This window comes from Oryzias melastigma, linkage group LG6 (assembly GCF_002922805.2).
Source record: "Oryzias melastigma strain HK-1 linkage group LG6, ASM292280v2, whole genome shotgun sequence".
NCBI lineage: Eukaryota > Metazoa > Chordata > Actinopteri > Beloniformes > Adrianichthyidae > Oryzias > Oryzias melastigma.
In genome coordinates this window covers 23,685,758-23,704,878 of record NC_050517.1, presented here as the reverse complement: position 1 = coordinate 23,704,878, position 19,121 = coordinate 23,685,758, and the positions used below count along the sequence as shown (strand labels likewise).

Sequence of the window (19,121 nt, the reverse complement as noted above, 5' to 3'; positions counted from 1 at the left end):
GCTGTGGATCACAAGAGCTTCCTTCCTCAGTGTGCCTGACACCTCCTAGTGGATTAAGGAGGTATTGCAACAGACTCTCAAACATTTCATTTGAAAACTCACATTTTGACAGAAAGATAATAAAACATCTTACCAGGGATGAACCTATTCAGATGAAAAATATTTACATGATGTTGGCACAGGGGTATGTGGGCAAACCACATTCTCCTTTCAGGATTGTTCTTGTTCTGGTGTAGAGCTGGATATGTTGGGGATCCTAGATCAGACCACATGTTTTGCTTGGGATGCCAACATTTCCCTGATGGCTGTGGAATTGATCAGGGATTCCTACAGCGAATGAGACTAAAAATCAGGTATTCTTCATGTGATCTCTGTGCAGTGAGTACTTACTAAAGCAAGCTGGCTAAGGCAAAAACATGCAGTAATTGATATATAAAAGGTATTTATTATTATTATTATTTAAGCTACTTAATGCTATGTCTAATATATATTTTTTTACTTGTAGCGTTTATTATTCAAATTAATTTATTCTGCAATAAACACAACAACCTTACATTATTTTTCTATGTGTTACACCACATTTCCACACATTAACTCAGATGATGCAGGATAACTCAATAATATGCCATTCTAATTATTCTTATTTTAAGGATATAACCTTTGTTTCCATAAATTAATATCGTCAATGAGGCCATGTGTGGTTGCTTTGTGTTATCTAAACAAGAACTTTAACCTGATTCTCTGAAAAAAACACAACTTGCATTTAGAAGCAGATTAAAATATGTTGAGCCCTGCAAATAATTAAACTCAGAACACAATAAAATCATCAAATTTAAGGTGTGTCCTACAAGTTGACATATTTTAGAACAATGACTAAGAGAAACAGCAAATGTGTTTTAGCCCATCTGTCAGCTACACTCACAGCAGTCCTTTTTTGTGTAAAGCATGACATAATACAGTGCTTACATTCTAACTTGATGTCCTAATCCTCTGACAGCACCTTGAGTCCACACAGCCTGAGAATGTGAAAATGTAGGATAGAGGTCAGGCACTTGAAAATATTTTATGCACACACACACACACACAGGGGCCAGATGTAGTTTCAATGGTTAAAACTAGTTTATTATATTATAAAAACATAAAAGCCAGCATGAAATTAAATAAAAACACATGCACTTTATATACAATGTTTTTAAAAAGAGATTGCACCCTCCAACATATAATCCTGGGTGGGATGCCCAAGGCAGAGGGAGTCCACACAGATCCCAGGTAGAAGCTCTGACAGCTCCAGCACCACCCAAGATATCATCACTCAAGAGATTGACATCACCTGTGCTGCAGGTGAACTCTGTTCAAGCTGGATAAAGGTCAGAGCTGCCCTGCCTTCTTTGACCTGTGAGACACTTCCTGAGAGTGGCTGCACCCAAACCTGAAAAGGAAGGAATTAGATAAGTTAAAGATTGCAAACTTTTCTTTCTTTGATTCCCAATGTTTTATCGTTATTGTCAGCGGTGGCCAACAGTGGCGGACTTAGCGGTTTGGGGGCCTCAGGCGAACAATAAGATGGGGCCCTCTGTAGTGTTAGTATGAATAATTTCTTTTTTTTCCTTTTTTTTCCACTTTTAGACAGCATTAATGTCAAGAATCCAAATGTTTTGACACGTATTAAAAAACTGAAATTACACTTAAATTGTAAAGAAATATTTTTAGTTGTAAAAACATTAGATTTTTTAAATGTGCTAATTTGCTAACCACTCAGGAGGATGTGTCATGTATTGTATGCACAAGCACAAATATATCTATTTATGATTAGGAGTAATTATGTGAATGTATGTATATAGATGCGTAACTTCTCTTAATTTTTTGTTTTTTTCAATCGAGTCATGAATATTCCTTTAATTTTTTTATGCTGTATATCTATGTATGGATAGGCTAAATATCTCCTATGTTTGTCTTATTTTGTTTAGATTGACTGACATAAATAAAAACAACAGAAATGTTTATCTGATACATGTTTGTGCTAAATAAGCAGTTGTAAATGTGGAACACTTTGACAGTCTTAAATAACCTAATAAAAATAACTAAATTAAACAAAATACATTCCAAGAGCATGTACTGGGCACTATTTAAATATGTATTTATTATTACTGTTTAGTATGTTGCTTAAACATTACAATGGACCGTTTTTTTTTTTAAAGTCTTTTATAGTCAACTTTCTGTTGGTTTGCCATAAATAACATTTCATGCAAATCTGAGCGCTGCACAAAAGGGAGTTGCAACTCCACAGCCAGTAGGAGAGGCTTTCCAAAGAAAAAAAAATGACCTCACATCCTGTAGATAAGTAATACTTTTCTTTTTTAAGTCGCATGGACTTTTCTGTGAAGCTCAGTGGAAGGCGGGCCTCTTTCTCTCTTGTTGCACTTTGCTCTCCTTTCCTGCAGCACTCTCTCCACAGTTCGGTCTGCAGTGGTGACCATGGCGCTCCGAGCAGGACCTTCTCTCTTCTGTCTGCTGCTGTTTGTGCTCAGTGTGGCTGCAGACCGAGACGGTTCGTATACAGTCTTTCATTACAGCTCAGGCTCAGAACTTAGACAAAGGAAACTCCCTTCTTCTTGTGTTTGTTTTATGTTCATGCTGTTGCTTTTATCTGTGCTACGTTCAAGTACAAACTGGACAAATCCAAACTTTGGTGAAGGGTTGAGTGTGTCTGTAAAATATGTGAAATGGAAGAAACCACATCCAGGTGTTACCTAATCTCGCTCAGGGCTTTAATCCTCACTACCTTTTACCTGAATTGTCAGTGAGGCCAAGGGTGACTGTTACCGTTTATGATTATATGACTATGATACAAATATTAGGGAGCTGTAAGCTCTCAATAAACTGTTAACAAGAACACAATTAGTAGATTTATCACAACTCACAGGAAATTTGAAGAACATTGCAACTGTTAGCAAATATTTTATGAAGGATTAACAAATGCTAATACATGTCTTTATAGGCATCTTAAAACCACATTACTAATGCTCGTTAATATCATATAAGTAGTTTAAGGACACTTATAATAAAGCATTATTATGCCTAAATCCAAATGGTAATTTACAATATTAACATAAACAATTTATTTCATTTTAAAATATTTTTTATCGTGGTATTCTATGTTAATTTGGTTATCAACTTTCCTCAATCAGATTAAATTCAACTTTATTTATGTAGCAATTTTCCTTCTACAGAGCATCTCAAAGTGCTTTCCACAATAAAATAAACAACTATAAGGAAAAAATAGAAATAATGAATAAAAAGAACACATCCTCTAACTAAAATCAAATTAAATCAAATTATTAGTAAAAAATAAATAAATAAAACATAATAAAAACAGGTGGACATGTAAAAACTATGTGAAAGCTATACTAAAAAGATGAGTTTTAAGTTTTATTTTTCATAAAAACCAATACAATCAATCAATCTTTTTATTTATACTGCACTTTTCCTCAACTTGCTGTTGAATATAAGGTGCTGAACAAAAAAGATATATATAAACATTAGTTAAAGTCATTAAACATGTTAGATCCTGGATGTCAAACTCAATCCCACAGGGGGCCAAAATCCAAAATACACCTTATGTTTCTGGCCGAACAGGATAAACATTAAGCAATAAAACTACATTTATAAAACTTAAAAAAATTAACCTTTTAACATAAAGTTTAGTAATAAAAAGGCAGGAATATTATTCCAGGATAAATCAACTTAAACCTTAAATAACTGAGTATTCTACTCTTTGTAAAAATATGTAAAAAAATTATACAAGTTATAAATAAGTGCAAGATAACAACGAGCCGGTAATAACAATACTTTTAATATAACTTTTGTCAATAAATTTTTTTTTTTTTTGAGTTCTTGTACATCAAAAAAATATTTTAGTGATTAATTTTCATCAGTGGCAGAGCTAAATATAAGGAGGAAAGGTGGGGGAAGAAGGTTTTGGAAAGTCAAAAATACCTATTTCAAACAGTTTTACTATTGTCATTAGGTGCAGATACTAATGCTTATAAAAGCTTTTAAATATATATTTTTTAATTGTTGATAATGATACTAATTTTGACAAAAAAATTTGGGGGGGCAAAATTATTGCTTGAGGGGCTGTTGCTCCCCTTACTGCTCCACTGTAGCTCCGCCCCTGCTTTTCCTACTTGTTTCTTCCAATTAAAATCAGGCTTTTACTAATAACCTAAAATAATTCTCTCTTGACAGCTCCTGAAGTCCACACAAAGCTTGGCAGTCTGAGAGGGAAGTATGTGAGCGTAAAGGGGAAGGAGCCCGGGGCCCACGCCTTCCTTGGTGTCCCGTTTGCCAAACCACCTGTCGGCCCCTCCCTCAGATTGGCCGCACCCCAACCTGTAGAGGGATGGAACGGCATGAGAGATGCAACCAAGCAACCCTTCATGTAAACGGCATCTAAAATCTAAATAATAATAATAATCATTTTATCTAACCTTTGAAAATGTTCTTAGCTTAGCATTTTGGTGACTCAGATTTTACTCTTTTTTTGCAGGTGCATTCAAAGCATAGAAATTGTCAAGGACCTCTTGAAACAACTTGGTGCCCTGCTAGCAGAAATTCCTGACATTTCCGAAGACTGTCTTTACCTCAACATCTACGCTCCTGCAAACAGACCGCAAAATGCCAGGCTCCCAGTAAGCAGCCTCTGGTTTATGCTTAAATATCAACTTTTAACCCTTTAACATAGGAGCCGCTTTTCTCCTTCAGAATCTACTGGAATGACGTTGATCGTGTTATCCGTTGGGAAGTTACAGTAAATCTGTGTATTTCTTCACTTTCCAGGTCATGGTGTGGATCCACGGCGGAGGTTTCTCTTTGGGTTCTGCTTCAATGTTCGATGGTTCCGCCTTGGCTGTCTATGAGGATGTAATTGTGGTTCTAATCCAGTATCGACTGGGCGTTTTGGGCTTTCTAAGGTAGAAATGCGTAATCTGACTCCTTATTCATTTGTTTTTTTAAGAAAAAATCCTGACTTGTGGTGTTGTGCAGCACTGGAGACGAGCATTTGCCCGGGAACTTTGGCCTGCTGGACCAGATCGAGGCTCTGAAGTGGGTCAAGGAGCACATCAGCAGTTTTGGAGGAGATCCAAATTCAGTCACTGTTTTTGGCGAGTCGGCTGGTGGAGTGAGTGTATCTCTGCTGGTAAGTATGAGGACTTTATGATTTTTTTGCTGCAGATAAATCGTCTTTCCTCAAAACCTTGTTTTCTTTTATCTTCAGCTTGCCTCTCCATTGGCTAAAGGTCTGATTCATGGCGGGATTGCTCAGAGTGGAACTGCTGCAATGGACTTACTTGTGACAGATCAGCCATTCCAAGGACTGCAGGTGTGCTTTCTTTTGCTATTTTTCTGATTTTATAAATGACTTTTTTCCAATTTTAAATTGAGCTGCATTATATTTCTCCTCAGGCGGTAGCAAACGCATCAGGCTGCAGCCTTGAAAGTACAAAGAAGATTGCAGAATGCATGAAAAATGTGGATCTTGACACTCTGATTTCATTTACGAATGTGAGTTTCAGTGAAATTCTAGTTATTAGTCTTAGTTTATACTTTTTATGCACTAACTTTACCCCTCCCTCCCCCTAGAATCTAAATTTAAGACTTACTATCAATGTTGACGGACACTTCCTGAAGAAACCTGTGCCAGAGGTCTACCAGAAACGTGAAGTCCTCAATGTGCCGTTCATGACTGGTACAACTAATCATGAAGCAGGATGGTTGCTTTCTAATGTGAGTACCTCAAAGTTTTTGTAAAGTATTGATTAGCAAATTTAACTAGAACTTGTTCTTCTTTTCTTTAGTTCTTCGCTCCTCCAAACTGGACAGAAGGCTTAGACAGAGAGCAGATTATGAACGCAGTATCCATGCTCTACACCGACGTAAGCCTCTTGCTGCTTGATACTTCTTTTTTTTAGTTGCCATTAGTGCTTTGACAGACATGTCTTTTTCTTTAAAGCCTAAAGATGAATACATCAGAGATTTGATAGTGAGCGAGTACACTGGCAATGGAGAAGACCGAATCAGAAACCGAGATGCATTCACAGAAATGCTTGGAGATTTGTTTTTCACCATTCCTGCCCTTAAATCTGTGAATGCTCACAGAGGTATGCTTTCTTTTTCTTGGTTTAAAGTTTCTGCTTACCAGCTAAGAATCGAAATCTTTTTCACTGCTGACAGATGCGGGCGTTCCTGTGTATCTGTACGAGTACCAGCACCCTCCCTCCTTCCTGAAGAAGAACAGGCCTAGCTTTGTGAAGTGTGACCATGGAGACGACATCTTCTCAATCCTGGGATTTTGCTTCACGACCACCGATGTCACGATTAATGGTTGGTGGGATGTAAATACCCCCTGATGCACATCTCTTACGGAATCCAGACGTTTCAGTCAGACCTTTTATTGCAAAAGTTGGACAACCAATCATGCACTTTCCATTTAAAACACCTCTTAATAATTTGTTCTTTAAAGTTAATTTACAATTAGAGGGTTTGGCTTTTGATCCTGAATTTAGCCAGCCCCACTATGGGGTGCAGGTAAAATATCACATGGGCGTACTGAGAGTTTTGGGTGTTTCTAAGCCCCCAAAACCCCAATTTTTTTTTGGGGGGGGGGTCACAGCATTTGGGGGCACTGGCCACCCCTCACCCTTGCCTTTATCCGGCCTTGGTTGGATGTTAATGTGGCCTACTCCGAGTAATTTACCTTAAATAGAGAAGTGCTAGAATGAAGTACAAAAAACGATGTAGCTGGCACTGTATGGAGCATTTCTACCGCCAAGAAGAATAATGTTACAAAATTGAGTTTGTTTCAAACAAGAAATTAATAAAATTATGTAAGATTTTGATGTAATAATAAAAAACTGATAACTTAGCTTAATAATTCTGGGATCAACCAGTTCTCCTGTAGGCTAGAAAAGAAGTGCTTCCTTCAAAAAATTTGAAGTTCTTTGAAAAATTATGTCCATTAAAAGCTTCATATGTAAAAAAAAATTCAACTATGACATTTTCCAATTCATCTGAGGACTCTTTAAATGTAATGTTTTTTTGTGCTTTTTAGCAAAGTCCTTAAATCAATTAAAGTATTCTTAAAGTACATGAATGTATTCTGGTTTGTTAAAGAATAAAGTAAAAAGATTAAGAAATCTTATAGAAACGAGCATCTAACGTGACATATACCAACAAGAAAAAAAAGAGGCAGAAGTTCTCAAATCTTGTCAAAAAGCGCCCAAAATAGGCCTGCAAATACACTTACTTTTTACTTATATTCACTTTGGTTCCTTTAACTTTTATTTCTTTTTTTTTTTAATTAACAAAAAAGGGTTTATTGTCATTTCAGAGAAATGCTCCCCAGAGGAAGAAGAGTTCAGCAAAATCATGATGAACTACTGGGGCAACTTTGCACGTACAGGGTAAGAACTGCTGTAAAAATAAATTACTTATATCATGCACAAATAATCTTATTTATTTTGTACATTTAGATCTCCCAATGCCAAAAATCTTGCACACTGGCCGAAGTACGACGCAGACGAGGAGTACCTGGCCCTTGCTTTGAACAAGCAGGTGATTGGTCGGCACCTGAAGAAAGAGCGCTTTGTTTTTGCCACAGAGGTCCTACCAGAGAAGATTCGACAACATCAAGAGAAGGCAGAACACGTGGAGCTGTAATAGCGCTTGCAATTGGAGCCAAAGGGATTATAATTACGAGGGACATAAAAAAAAAAAATCTGAGATTTAATTCTGTAGCAAAAATACAATAGCACCCAAAATGCTACAGTTTTTTTCCCCTTTTTCCCCCTGAGTCATATTTTTAATGGAGATTTCACACTAAACCTGGGCTTTTAAATGGAATATCTTAAATATCATATAATAAAAATAACAAAAGCCTATGCTTTATCCTGGTACTATTAAGGTCCAATATCTAAGAATATGGAATTTTCAAAGAATCCTTCTTAAATCAATTTTTAATCCCAACAAATATGAAGCACACTGAAACTCCATACAATAAAGTGATGTGACAAAAAGCTTTGCTCATTTTTTTTATTATTACTGAGAACAGTACTTAAGCTGAAAGTTCCCTGAAGATCGATGTGAGCAGTGCAACTGGATTAACATACATATTCCATGAAATCAGGCATATGGCGTCAATAATAGCATAAAGCAAACTTTTTAACAGCCAAATGATTTAAATAGATGGGTTCACAGAATGTCACAGCTAGTTTTTAAGGTATAAATAAAATGTCTTATAAATCAAAGATGCCTTTTTTAAAGTTTATTTAGCAGATGCCAGTAAAGCTGCAGTCGGATATAAAAGTGCTGGCCGTTGGTTTCTGAATGATTCCCTAAACTGCCCAGGAAAGTGCACTTGGAGTAGGAAAGCTACTGGGCATCTCTTTTAGGCCATGATGAGACATAACAGATGCTAACTTGGTACCCTTGAGATGCACTTTAGGAGGTTAGGTTTGAGTGATGATCAGGAGAACTGGATTATGTGGCTTTCCAAATAAAACAGCTTGGATAAAGACTGAGTCAGTCAAAAAAAATATGGAAAAAAAAAGTGTCACATGAGACAACTTTGAGGAAAATTAGCACGGGAGCATCCAAACAATTCAGAAACTTGAGAAGATTCCAGTTCTTGTTTTGGTAAGCTTGTCTTCTATTGCAAAACTTCTCTCCAGGTAAGTGTAAATTTACCAGATAAAGGACTATAATTCCAAGATGAATGAGCTTACAATCAAGTTAACCCTTCAACACCGGAGCTCCAGTGTTTATTGTGTGAATGCTTAGTAAATATTCACACTATAGTGATTCTCCTGCTCCTTTCTGAGTGTTGTTCGGCTCAAAAAATCAAACTTTAGCTTGTTTAGGACATTACTGCTTGTATTTTTTGGTATTTACAAACTTTATAGTTTTTTAAATATATGTAATGAATGAGAAAGTCTTCAAATTTAAAAAATTGTAGGTAGATTAGCAACAAGCCTTTAAATATATTAATGGGCTATGTTTTCATCTTTTATTGTATTTTCAAAAAATCTTGAGTTTAGCTAATATTTTAGCAACATGCTAACATTTTTGGCTAATTTATTATCTACTGAGGATTTTTTGGCTAATTTTGAGTTTAGCTTATATTTTAGTAAAATGCTTTTACTGATTTAGTTCACTGAGGAATTTTGAGGTTTGTTTTTTTGGCATTAAGCTAGTATTTTAAAAGCAATGTGTTAGCTTTTTTGGCTAATTTGGCATCAACTGAGGTCGTTTTGTTATCCTAATTTGGAGTTTAGCTAATATTTTAGCGACATGCTAAAGTTTTTGGCTAATTTGTTATCTACTGTTTTTTTAGGCTGATTTAGAGTTTAGCTTCTATTTTAGCAACATGCTAACATTTTTGACTAATTTAGTTAACTGGGGAATTTTAGGCTATTTTTGAATTTGCTACTATTTAAGTAGTGTTAGCTTTTTTGGCTAATTTGGCATCTAACTAGGTTTTTGGGCTAATTAGCTCATATTTAAGCAACATGTTAAATATTTTTACAAAATAGGCATGTATTAGGGATTTTTAAGCAATTTTATTACACAAATTTTCAGAAATTGAGGTCTCCTTCAGCGCTCTTTCATAGTTATTTAACGAAATTTCTACTATTTTAGCTTATTTCTCCTTCAGAATCTGCTGGAATTACGTTGATCGTGTTTACGGTTGAAAAGTTACAGTATTTTAAAGATTTTGTGTATAAGCGTCACTGGCGACGGCTCAGGTGTTAAAGGGTTAACAAATTGCCCAGTTGTAAAAATTAATTGTATATCTATGGGGCTAATTGACATTTTTGTTTCAATATATATGTATGATTTTGTTTCATTTTAACCCACTTCTGTCCAAGAGAAACACCTGAGATGCCCCTTAATTAAACATCTTACGCCTCAACAACACAAAAGAACAAAAACCCACAAAGCAAAACATGCTGCTTTAAGAACAAATGTATAAATAGTGGTTGCGAGTGAAATGTGCGAAGATTTAAATAACTGCAGCATGCGTTTAAATAAGTTGGGCACTGAATTTGTATGATACTATTATATAGTAAAATACATTGGACACTTAATTGCTTCAAGCATGATCCAGTACAGACATGGTTTAGGAATCACAGGCACATACAGCTTCATCCTTAATAAGTAGTATGAGTGGCATCATTCTTTTTTTTGCCCAGCAGGGAATACACAACTTTTGATGTGACCCCTTGTCATGCTGCACTGGAGGATTAGGGTAATATTGAGGCGAAGGAATCAATAGTGGAGGCCCCTCTGAGCACATGTGTGGTAACAGATACAGGAAGTCAGGGCGTGACATGAGTCTCTAAAGTTAGATGGTAAAAATCCAGAATGGGATGGTCACAGATACAATCTGGAGGTTTGAGGTCAACACCTATCAGGATGTCCACTTCATATTGAAACACTCGGTTTTCCTTTATTGTGAGAGGAGGGCGGGGCTTAAAGCTTGAAGAATCAGGATGTCCAGGACTGCATGTTACGTAGCATGGCCTCAAATCGCTCCATGTTTGGGGCGTGAGCGTGGGGTAGATGGTCCGTCAGGCGACTGTACAGACTGAAAGACTTTAACTCCAGCCAGATGAAACCGAAGCGGTCCTCGTCGAACAGCACGAAAAGTCCAGGGGTGCGCTCCGGACTTGTAAAGCCGTGCCCTGCAATCAGGCCCGTCCCGTAGAAGCTGGAACACATCACATCAGGAATTCATCAATTGATTGTTCATTGACAGGGTGCCATATAGTGTGAAAAAAATTGTATATAGAATATATATATATATATATATATATATGTTTTCCTTTCAAGATGATGGTAAATTAGGTGGATTTAATGGTTAATTTCAAATTAGCAGCATGAAGGGGTTAAAGATCTTTTTGGCTATTAAGAAGTTCAATGAGCAATTAAACATTTTGCGTTCTGCTGCACATTGAACATTGTTCTATACTGAGTGATGAAAGTCTTACCATTTCCTGCAAGTGCGAGGATACACCTCATTGCGAGCCATGACGCCCAAAGGCAAAACAAATGGCTGGGCTTCTGGAGGACTGCTGCTGCTGCTGGGGCCAGGCTGGCAGCTGTCTGAACAGGCACCGTGGTCTACCTCTTCTGGTTCTGGCCCACTGGTACCACCACAAGCCCCCTCCTCTTCTGCAGATTTGACCACGGGAGGAGCTTCACTGTCCTGCTGTTCCGCATCACTCTGCACCTCCTCGTGTATCCTGAGCACGAGCCGAGACAGCTCTTCGATGTTACGCTGCTGCTCCAAGTCTGGGAGGACCACCGGCCTCCTCAGGTCGATGTCCAGCGTGAGCTGGCCAGCAGGAACATTAGGATCTCCCTGCAGGATGGAGCACAGACTCAGTCAGTGTGTGATGCTAACACAACCAACAGAAACCTCTTTCATTTCTTGTGGAAGTATAAAATAGATCTACTTATAAGCATTAGCCTTTCATTACTTCTTATTGAAGAGGTGGAGAAAAAAAGAAGAAGAAAGAATTACAATGTATAAACTTACAGTAAGTTTGGTAGCTCTTGCAGAAGAACCATGAAAACTGAGCATGACGATCTCCAGGCCATGACTGCCGTAGGTGCCTTTGAAAAGGCCCGGCTGCAGCAGGTCTGAGGGCATCGCAGGAGGCAGGTAGATCCGTCGGTATGTTAAACAGTTACTGGAATTAAAAACAAAACAATCAAAGTTTTAGACCGTCTATATTTTTTGTTCGAGTCATTTGACTTTTTGCTGATATCAAGTTTTGTAACACATAAAAATAATAAAAACAGATCAAGGCTGACCCTTATTTTGATTTTATTAACCTTATTTTATCATTTAACACTTAAATAGTGAACCTGTTGAACAATCAAGTAAATAGTGTTATTTACACCTATGAAAAACAGTTAACTATTAAAAATAAGTAATAATTAGTCATAATAGAATGTTTGGTGATTGTAGTTTTAGTATCTTAAGAGCTATTAATCATTTTTGATCATATGTGATTCATATCACCAAAAAAATATAAATAAAAAAGACGAGTTTCTTCCAAAACTGTTGTAGCATGAATGTTGAGCAAGATTTACTTAATAATTGCAGATAAACTTGCATAAATTAAGCGATCCTCAACCAACCAAAAACTTTAAACCGCTCAAAATGAAATTCACGTATAGACCGGCTGAAACTCTTGACGGCATCTGCACTCATTGACGGATGACGAACACAAGAAACACTTAGGTTTATCACGCATGTATCACAAAAGACTGAAATTTCCTGCGTGGAATAATGTACATAGTGGCTGTGTCACATGGCCTTTATTAAAAGACTTATTGAGCTGGAAAATCCAAATCTGTGAAAGTCTCCCTAACTTTACCAAACTGTGGCGTTTTCTGTTGTCCTTGACAGCAATACAATGTGTTCCGTTCATGACATGCAGACTTTAGTAGAGTTTGTACCCAGAATAATAAGCTTGAAATATATAGCATAGATCATAATAATGAGAATAAAATTAATTTCCAATCCTTGATCGAGAAGCATTATCCGATCGACTCTGAAACATGATCGGGCCAGATTTCCGACCTTGTGATCGGATCGAGACATCCCTAATCAAAACTGTTTCTAGTTTTGTAAGCATAAGGTACTAAAAGGAGCCATACTCGTATTGACTGGTGTAAATAAACTTCATCAGGATCAGCTCCTGCATGTGCTCGTGGAAAATTTCTTCCAGTGTTCGACCCCATTCTTCCTCCAGCCACGTCCTGAATTCCTAGGTAAACATAAAACCAATCATAATAATTATTACTGAGCATTTCAAACAAATGCTATTTAAAATGTTAGAGGTATTCCCCCCTGGTTCACCTCTTGTCTGCCCCCAGGCATCCGGTGATGATCAGTCTGATTACATTTAGTGGAAAATTCATCCTTTTTTACTGTCTGAAAAAAGAATATAAACATTTGATTTTAAGAGTGGATGTTATAAACTTTCAAATAAAAAAAGGATACATTTTCTGTATTTCAAAATTTGTCTGCTGTCCCCACCTGTATGTCTCCTTTGTGGGGACCTTTGTGTCCATACATACACTCTACTGTGGCTTTTTTGCTCTCCCATAAGTGGATGCGAAAGAGTGGCCGTCTCCTCATGGGATCCTCCACCCGGGGGTCATGAGGTGGTAAATACATCCAACCGATGATGAATAAACCATCCACCTTCAAAAAATAAATGGAATTATTCCTTATTGATGAAGACTGTTGTCATAAATGGACTGCAGTCATTCTTCCTAAGTCAAGGCCCGGGGGCCAGATCTGGCCCGCCAGGTAATTATATCCGGCCCTCCAGATCATTTTATTTTATTGCTATTAATGGCCCAATCTTATATTGACAAAATATATTTTTATGGAAAGTAAAATATTGAGAGTGATTTAAGGTTTAAATTGATTTATTCTGGAATAATATTCCCGCCTTTTTATTATTCATAATTATGGTAAAAAGTTACAATTTTAAAGTTTTAAAAATTGTCATTCTGCTAGCTTTTTGGGCTATTTTGGCATTTACTAAGATTTATTAGGCTATTTGGGAGTTTAGCTACTATTTCAGCTACATGCTAGCTGTTTTGGCTAATTTGGGCTTTTCTTTTTATGTTTTTTTTTTTTAGGTTGTTTTGGAGTTACGCTAATATTTACACGCTTGTTGTTATGGCTAATTAAGGCTTTTTTCAGTTTTTTAGGATATTTTGAAGTTTAGCTATTTTTTTCAGCTACATGCTAGCTGTTTTGACTAACCTAAATTATCTTTTTTTGTTGTTTTTTTAGGCTAATTTGGCATTTAGCTAATATTTTAGCTGACAATCAGCTTCAGCGTTTTCAGCTGTTATCTTCAGTGATTTCAGCTATCAGTGTTTTCAGCTTTCAGCGTTTTAAGCTATCAATTTTAGCATCTTAAGCTATCAGCACTAGCATCTTCAGTGGCCAAATTCAGCTTTCAGCGTTCACACTAGCATTATCGCAGGTAATGCTATATATCTAGTTAATAATTATGTTAAAAAGTTACGGTTTTAAAGTTTTAAAACTTTAGTTTTATAGTGTTTAATAAATGTTTATCCTGTTCAGCCCGTGACCTAAGGTGCGTTTTGGATTTTGGCCCCTTGTGTGTTTGAGTTTGACACCCCTGCACTACAACCACAATATAAGAAACACTTACCACAACGTTGAGCAATCCCCCATAAGGACCTATGTCAGGCTGCCAAAGCCCCAAGATATGCCTATATGGGTGAAGCACTGCAACACAAGAGCACAACAAAATCACAAAATGTTATAAACTTCCCTCCTGCTTCGGCACGAATGACAAAAACTCACTTATTTTTTTTTTGTTTTAGACATAACACCAACAGGAATTAATCATTCACAAGAAAAGTTTCTACACACTCCATGTGACTTTCAGAGTTAATGTACAAGCATCAACAGTGCCAAGTGACAAATGCAAAAAAAATGAACTGAAGACAAGATGCATTCCACTGCAAAAGCTCAAAAATCTATTCTCCCACACAAAAAAGAAAGGGTCATGCTGAAGCTATCTGCTTTATATGTTACATACAGTGCGTGTACACGTCTCTATAGTCCATGTGCTCGTAGTCCGGGAGAAGCTTCATAAAGCGCCCTGACTTGACCCGTGGGTTGACACCTGCACAGGCACAACACAGGCATGTGTGGAGCAGCCCATCACGGAGGCGAGCTCGGTCAAGTCCCGCCCCCATGATGAAGCAGACTCATTTAAAGACCCACTCTGATGAAAACTGTGCTTTTAATATTCATATTTTATTGATAATGGAGGAAATTTATTTATGAAAGTTACCCAAAATTTAATTTATAAGAATGTTTTTATTCAAATTGTGAAAAAGAGCTTAGAAAATATGCTGGGTGGGTAACTCCGTTCTGATGCTTCCATTTCTAGTGGACTAGATCTATGTACATCTTTGTTTTCCTCGTCAGAGCTGGCATCTGGTTCCAAACTGTATGGCTGGACAGCTCCGATTTTGGTCGTCATTTTTGTTGCACCAGTAATGTTAAGTTGGGGCTAAGCTAGCGGGAGAGCATATAAAAAGAGAGCTCTCAGCAATAGAGGGGAAGGGGGGTGGGGTTGCTCCACTGGACACAACTCAGAATTTCTATTGAACTCCTGACGATTTGCAGAAATTATGTCTCGGAAAGCAACACACGTTTCTTGGTTTTGGCTAAAAACGGCATAATCATAATGAAAAGACCACTGGGAACGCTTTTAAAATAGATCAAAAAGTGATCAGAGTGGGTCTTTAAAGGGGCCCAGTGCTGCACACTCCCTACTCTGCTCGATGAGAGCTGATATTGCTGGTATATTTGCTTCCAAACAATTAGGAACCAACGGGAGCGGTGTAATTATCAAAATAAAAATCAGAGTGCTTTCCATTTGCTGTCAGCCGTGATGGGCTTTTCTTCCTGCATCTGCAACCTTACCGCAAGTGAACACAGTTGCACATAAGTGCAGACAAACAGCCCAAATGAGGAAGAACAAACAAAAGTTATGAAAGAAGTAAAAAGCTAAAGAACTGACGCTTGACATAGAGGTCCTGGCTGCACACTCCTCCTGCCTCCATCTTCCTCAGATCCTCGTTCATGCCAAACTCTGCAGAGCAAAAACAGGAGAATGGATCATTATGATTTTTAGTCCCAACCAGATAATATTTTCAAAAACTGTTTACAAAGTTGGCATAATCCTGTACTAATTTGATAAATCAGTTGGGAAGTGGAAAGAATCGCTAAGATGAGCTCCAACTTAAAAATGTTGGCAGCCAGAGGCAGACAGTCCATTGAAAATCAAGTCAGATGACTCTGGAGTGATCTGATCACAGTTGATTCATGGTGTGAGTGTTTTTGCATGAATGGATCTCTAGCCAAAATTGGTAAAACAAGTAAATAGTTACAACAAATGAAATTCTAGTATTGCACAACCTTCCTTTTCTGTTTTCTAACAGTGTTATGAATGTTTCAAAGAAATAAATTGTCTCTTAAAAAAACTTGTGTTGCAAGTTTGGCTTTCCTTGGTTTAGTATTTAATTAAATTAATATGGCAGAAAAAGGGCGGTTACACCCAGTGACCCGAGCGTAAAAAGGCCCGCAAAAATCCAAAATTAACTAAAGAAATAAAAATCACAAATAAATTTTAAAAAAGAAAAAAAAATACATACAATACATACAAACAAACAATAATAAAATTAGATCTACCTAAATGATAAAAATAAAAGAAAAAAATAAAATAATTGAACCCGCAAAAAACACAAACCAGTCCCAAGCCCAGAAAATGCAGAGGATTGTGTCAGGAAGAGCATTTGACATAAAACTGAATACATAAAATAGATTATACATATATGGATTGATGAATTTGTTGATAGCATGGTTTTCTGTGCATTTTAGGGCCACTGTGGGTATATGAAACCCCAAGTTATCAACACACCCACACTATAATATTCACATATGCACCTCATAGAGAGGCTGGCTAAATCCAGGCCTTGTTACACAATCAGATGTAGTCTTACTTATTTATATTTCTTCAATAAATTAGCTAAACTATTTACACATAAATAAAATGATCAATGTTATGCATTGTGTGCATATAAAAACAGGAAAATATACTTCTGTATTTTGCCTCAATTGTACTCTACTGCTATGTTTTGACACAATACATATGTTTGAGATTTGGATTTCTAAAAATAAACGTATCTGGGTGCACTTTGCCTCATATTTGATTAGCTCTACGGCAACTAAAATAGGACAAACATCATTGAAAGTCGGCAATCTATTTTTATGGCTCTGACGTAGTAATAGGTCCCTCCTGGTTCGTGGAGATAATAGATATTATGTAGGCGCCTTCATGTAAAATAAAATAAAAAGATGGTAGGGGATTTTTGAGTATTTTTGGCAGGTTTTACCTTCCATGCATCGCTTTCTCCAGATGGTTTCTGTGTTGAGGATTTGTCTGAATTTCTTGCAGACTAGGGCAACATTTGGCAGAACAGTTCCAGGGAGCAGCGAGAAGATTTCCACTAAAAGCTCCGGCGGTAATTCCGCTAAAGACTGCGGAGGTCTCGAGTTGTCTCCAGAAGCTCCTCTGTTGACATGACCGTTGCCATATTCGCCAGCGTCACTCGGCCCTGCAGAGGCGACGGCGCTGTCCGGGCCTCCGCAGCAGCCCGCGTCGGTTCTCCGCTGACCCACGATCCGCTCCCCTTCTTCCTCGTCCATGTCCGAATCGCTTCCCTGGTCCTGCTGGTTGTTCCGCTGTCGCCTCCTGCACCTCCGAGACTGACCCACTCCGCACAGCCGGGCGCAAACAGCCATCCGTAGTCACCAAACTGGCAACATTACATCACTACAAACATGTATTAGCTGCAGTGTAGCTCATCCCCCTTTCAGTCCTCGCCAGCACAACAGACGCTACTTCTGACGTCAAACACGTCAAGCGAAGAACGTTAAAACAAAATTGATTTAATATTATATACATTTGTTTTTTAATCTTTGTTTTTTATTTACATTTTAATATTTGTGCTTTTTGTGCGTTAATAATTAATTACATTTTTTAAAGGTGTTATTACTTTTTAGAGGTGTGTCTTGGCAAGAGTCTGGTGATACGATACATATTGCGATACGCGTCTCGTGATACCTATCGCGATATATTTGACTGCACCAGAGCAATTTTTCCCTAACTTTTTTTTTTTTATTATTGTTATTTATTTTTATTTTTTTTAGCATGACTTAGAACAGTGGTGTCAAACCCAATTGCACAGGGGACCAAAATACAAAACACACCCTTGGTTGGGGGCCGAACAGGATAAACATTTATTGAACACACTAAAACAACATTTTTTAAATTTTAAAAACTTTTGAATATGTGACGACTTGAGAATAAGAATGTGTTACTATATGTTACTATCACAAGACAACATCGGGCTGTTATTAACAAAAACTAAAAATGATCTGACGGGCCGGATATTATCACACAGTGGGCCGGATCTGGCCCCCCGGGCCTTGACTTTGACACGTGACTTAGAAAAAATCTCTAACTGAATATTAATACTAGGGGTGTGTATTGGTAAGAGTCTGGCGATATGATACATATCCTGATTCAATATGTACTATGATACATATGTAATGTACAATTCATGATACAATATGTATCATTTGTGTATCCTTGTTTGTATTGTATCATGATATGTATCACACCACGATAGAATGCGTATCGTGGTCATAATGTGTGTGTATCATGATATGTATTGTATTGTGGTGTGATACATACCATAATACTCGTAATATATCTCAAGACTGTACCAGAATAATGTTTCTCTTTTTTATGGTCATGATAGGTATTGTATCATTTGAAACATATCGCAATACGTATTGATATGTATTTACACTATACTGTACCAGAACAAATTTTTACCATTCATCAAAAAAGTATGACTTAGGAAAAAAAAACTAACTCAATATTAATACTACAGGTGTGTGTTGGCAAGGGTCTGGTGACACAGTACGTATTGAGTTACACATCTAGTGATATGATTTTGAAAAAAACTAGGTCTATTTACTCAATTAAATGTTTCTTTTAGCCAAATTCCATATTCATAAATGTAAATATACCGTACTGACATTTAACCTCGTTTACCTCTTTTTATTTGTGAAATTACAAGATACAGAGAACCTCTCAAAAATTCAAAATATAAATCTTAAATCCTGATAAACTAAACTTTCGCCAATTTTCATTATGTTGTGATTTACTCAAGTGTTTTCTGTAATCATAATTTTATTTCTCATTTACTATACTTTTCTTTTTTTTTGCCCTTTTTATTCTATTCGTGTTCTTCTCATGCAATGCATGGATATTAAGCTTTGTTAAAAGTTTGCTTAAAAATGTTGCTTTTATGGCAGCTAAATAAATAGAAATATTTATATTTAACAATCCAATTTATTCTCAAAAATGTAATAGCCCACAAATTCACATAAAAGAAAGAGACAAATTGATAAA

At 36.9% G+C, this 19,121-nt stretch overlaps 2 protein-coding genes across 3 annotated transcripts; one reads left to right on the top strand and one right to left on the bottom strand.

Annotated features, from left to right (window-relative positions):
• Window positions 1-2,369: 2,369 nt before the first annotated feature.
• ces2b (carboxylesterase 2b) lies at window positions 2,370-8,075 on the top strand. The gene is made up of 13 exons (XM_024282641.2): window positions 2,370-2,548; window positions 4,249-4,441; window positions 4,550-4,691; window positions 4,840-4,973; window positions 5,047-5,200; window positions 5,279-5,383; window positions 5,467-5,565; window positions 5,644-5,787; window positions 5,859-5,936; window positions 6,014-6,161; window positions 6,235-6,384; window positions 7,391-7,463; window positions 7,533-8,075. Exons 1-13 carry the CDS (start codon window positions 2,476-2,478, stop codon window positions 7,717-7,719), a joined length of 1,680 nt encoding a protein of 559 aa, XP_024138409.1. The 5' UTR covers window positions 2,370-2,475; the 3' UTR covers window positions 7,720-8,075.
• Window positions 8,076-10,233: 2,158 nt separating this feature from the next.
• On the bottom strand, window positions 10,234-17,540 carry fbxo31 (F-box protein 31). Of its 2 annotated transcripts, XM_024282585.2 has the most exons (10): window positions 17,032-17,540; window positions 15,657-15,728; window positions 14,664-14,750; window positions 14,271-14,347; window positions 13,112-13,279; window positions 12,932-13,006; window positions 12,730-12,839; window positions 11,600-11,753; window positions 11,049-11,422; window positions 10,234-10,768 (listed from the first exon to the last, which is right to left on the bottom strand). In XM_024282585.2, the coding sequence occupies exons 1-10, from the start codon at window positions 17,438-17,440 to the stop codon at window positions 10,546-10,548; spliced, it is 1,749 nt and encodes a 582-aa protein (XP_024138353.1). In that variant the 5' UTR covers window positions 17,441-17,540; the 3' UTR covers window positions 10,234-10,545. The 2 variants fall into 2 exon arrangements, with proteins under 2 accessions (XP_024138353.1, XP_024138354.1); XM_024282586.2 differs by lacking the exon at window positions 14,664-14,750 and having other exon boundaries at window positions 17,032-17,539.
• Between the last annotated feature and the right edge of the window lie 1,581 nt (window positions 17,541-19,121).

Excerpts from the sequence above, each read along its gene's own strand:
- fbxo31 (XM_024282585.2), bottom strand. The coding sequence starts at position 17,440 with ATGGCTGTTTGCGCCCGGCTGTGCGGAGTGGGTCAGTCTCGGAGGTGC. Across the intron at positions 12,840-12,931 it reads TGCCTGGGGGCAGACAAGAG|GAATTCAGGACGTGGCTGGA; the intron begins GTGAACCAGGGG and ends ATGTTTACCTAG. Across the intron at positions 11,754-12,729 it reads ATTTACACCAGTCAATACGA|TAACTGTTTAACATACCGAC; the intron begins GTATGGCTCCTT and ends TTTTAATTCCAG.
- ces2b (XM_024282641.2), top strand. The coding sequence starts at position 2,476 with ATGGCGCTCCGAGCAGGACCTTCTCTCTTCTGTCTGCTGCTGTTTGTG. Across the intron at positions 2,549-4,248 it reads TGTGGCTGCAGACCGAGACG|CTCCTGAAGTCCACACAAAG; the intron begins GTTCGTATACAG and ends CTCTCTTGACAG. Across the intron at positions 7,464-7,532 it reads GGCAACTTTGCACGTACAGG|ATCTCCCAATGCCAAAAATC; the intron begins GTAAGAACTGCT and ends TTGTACATTTAG.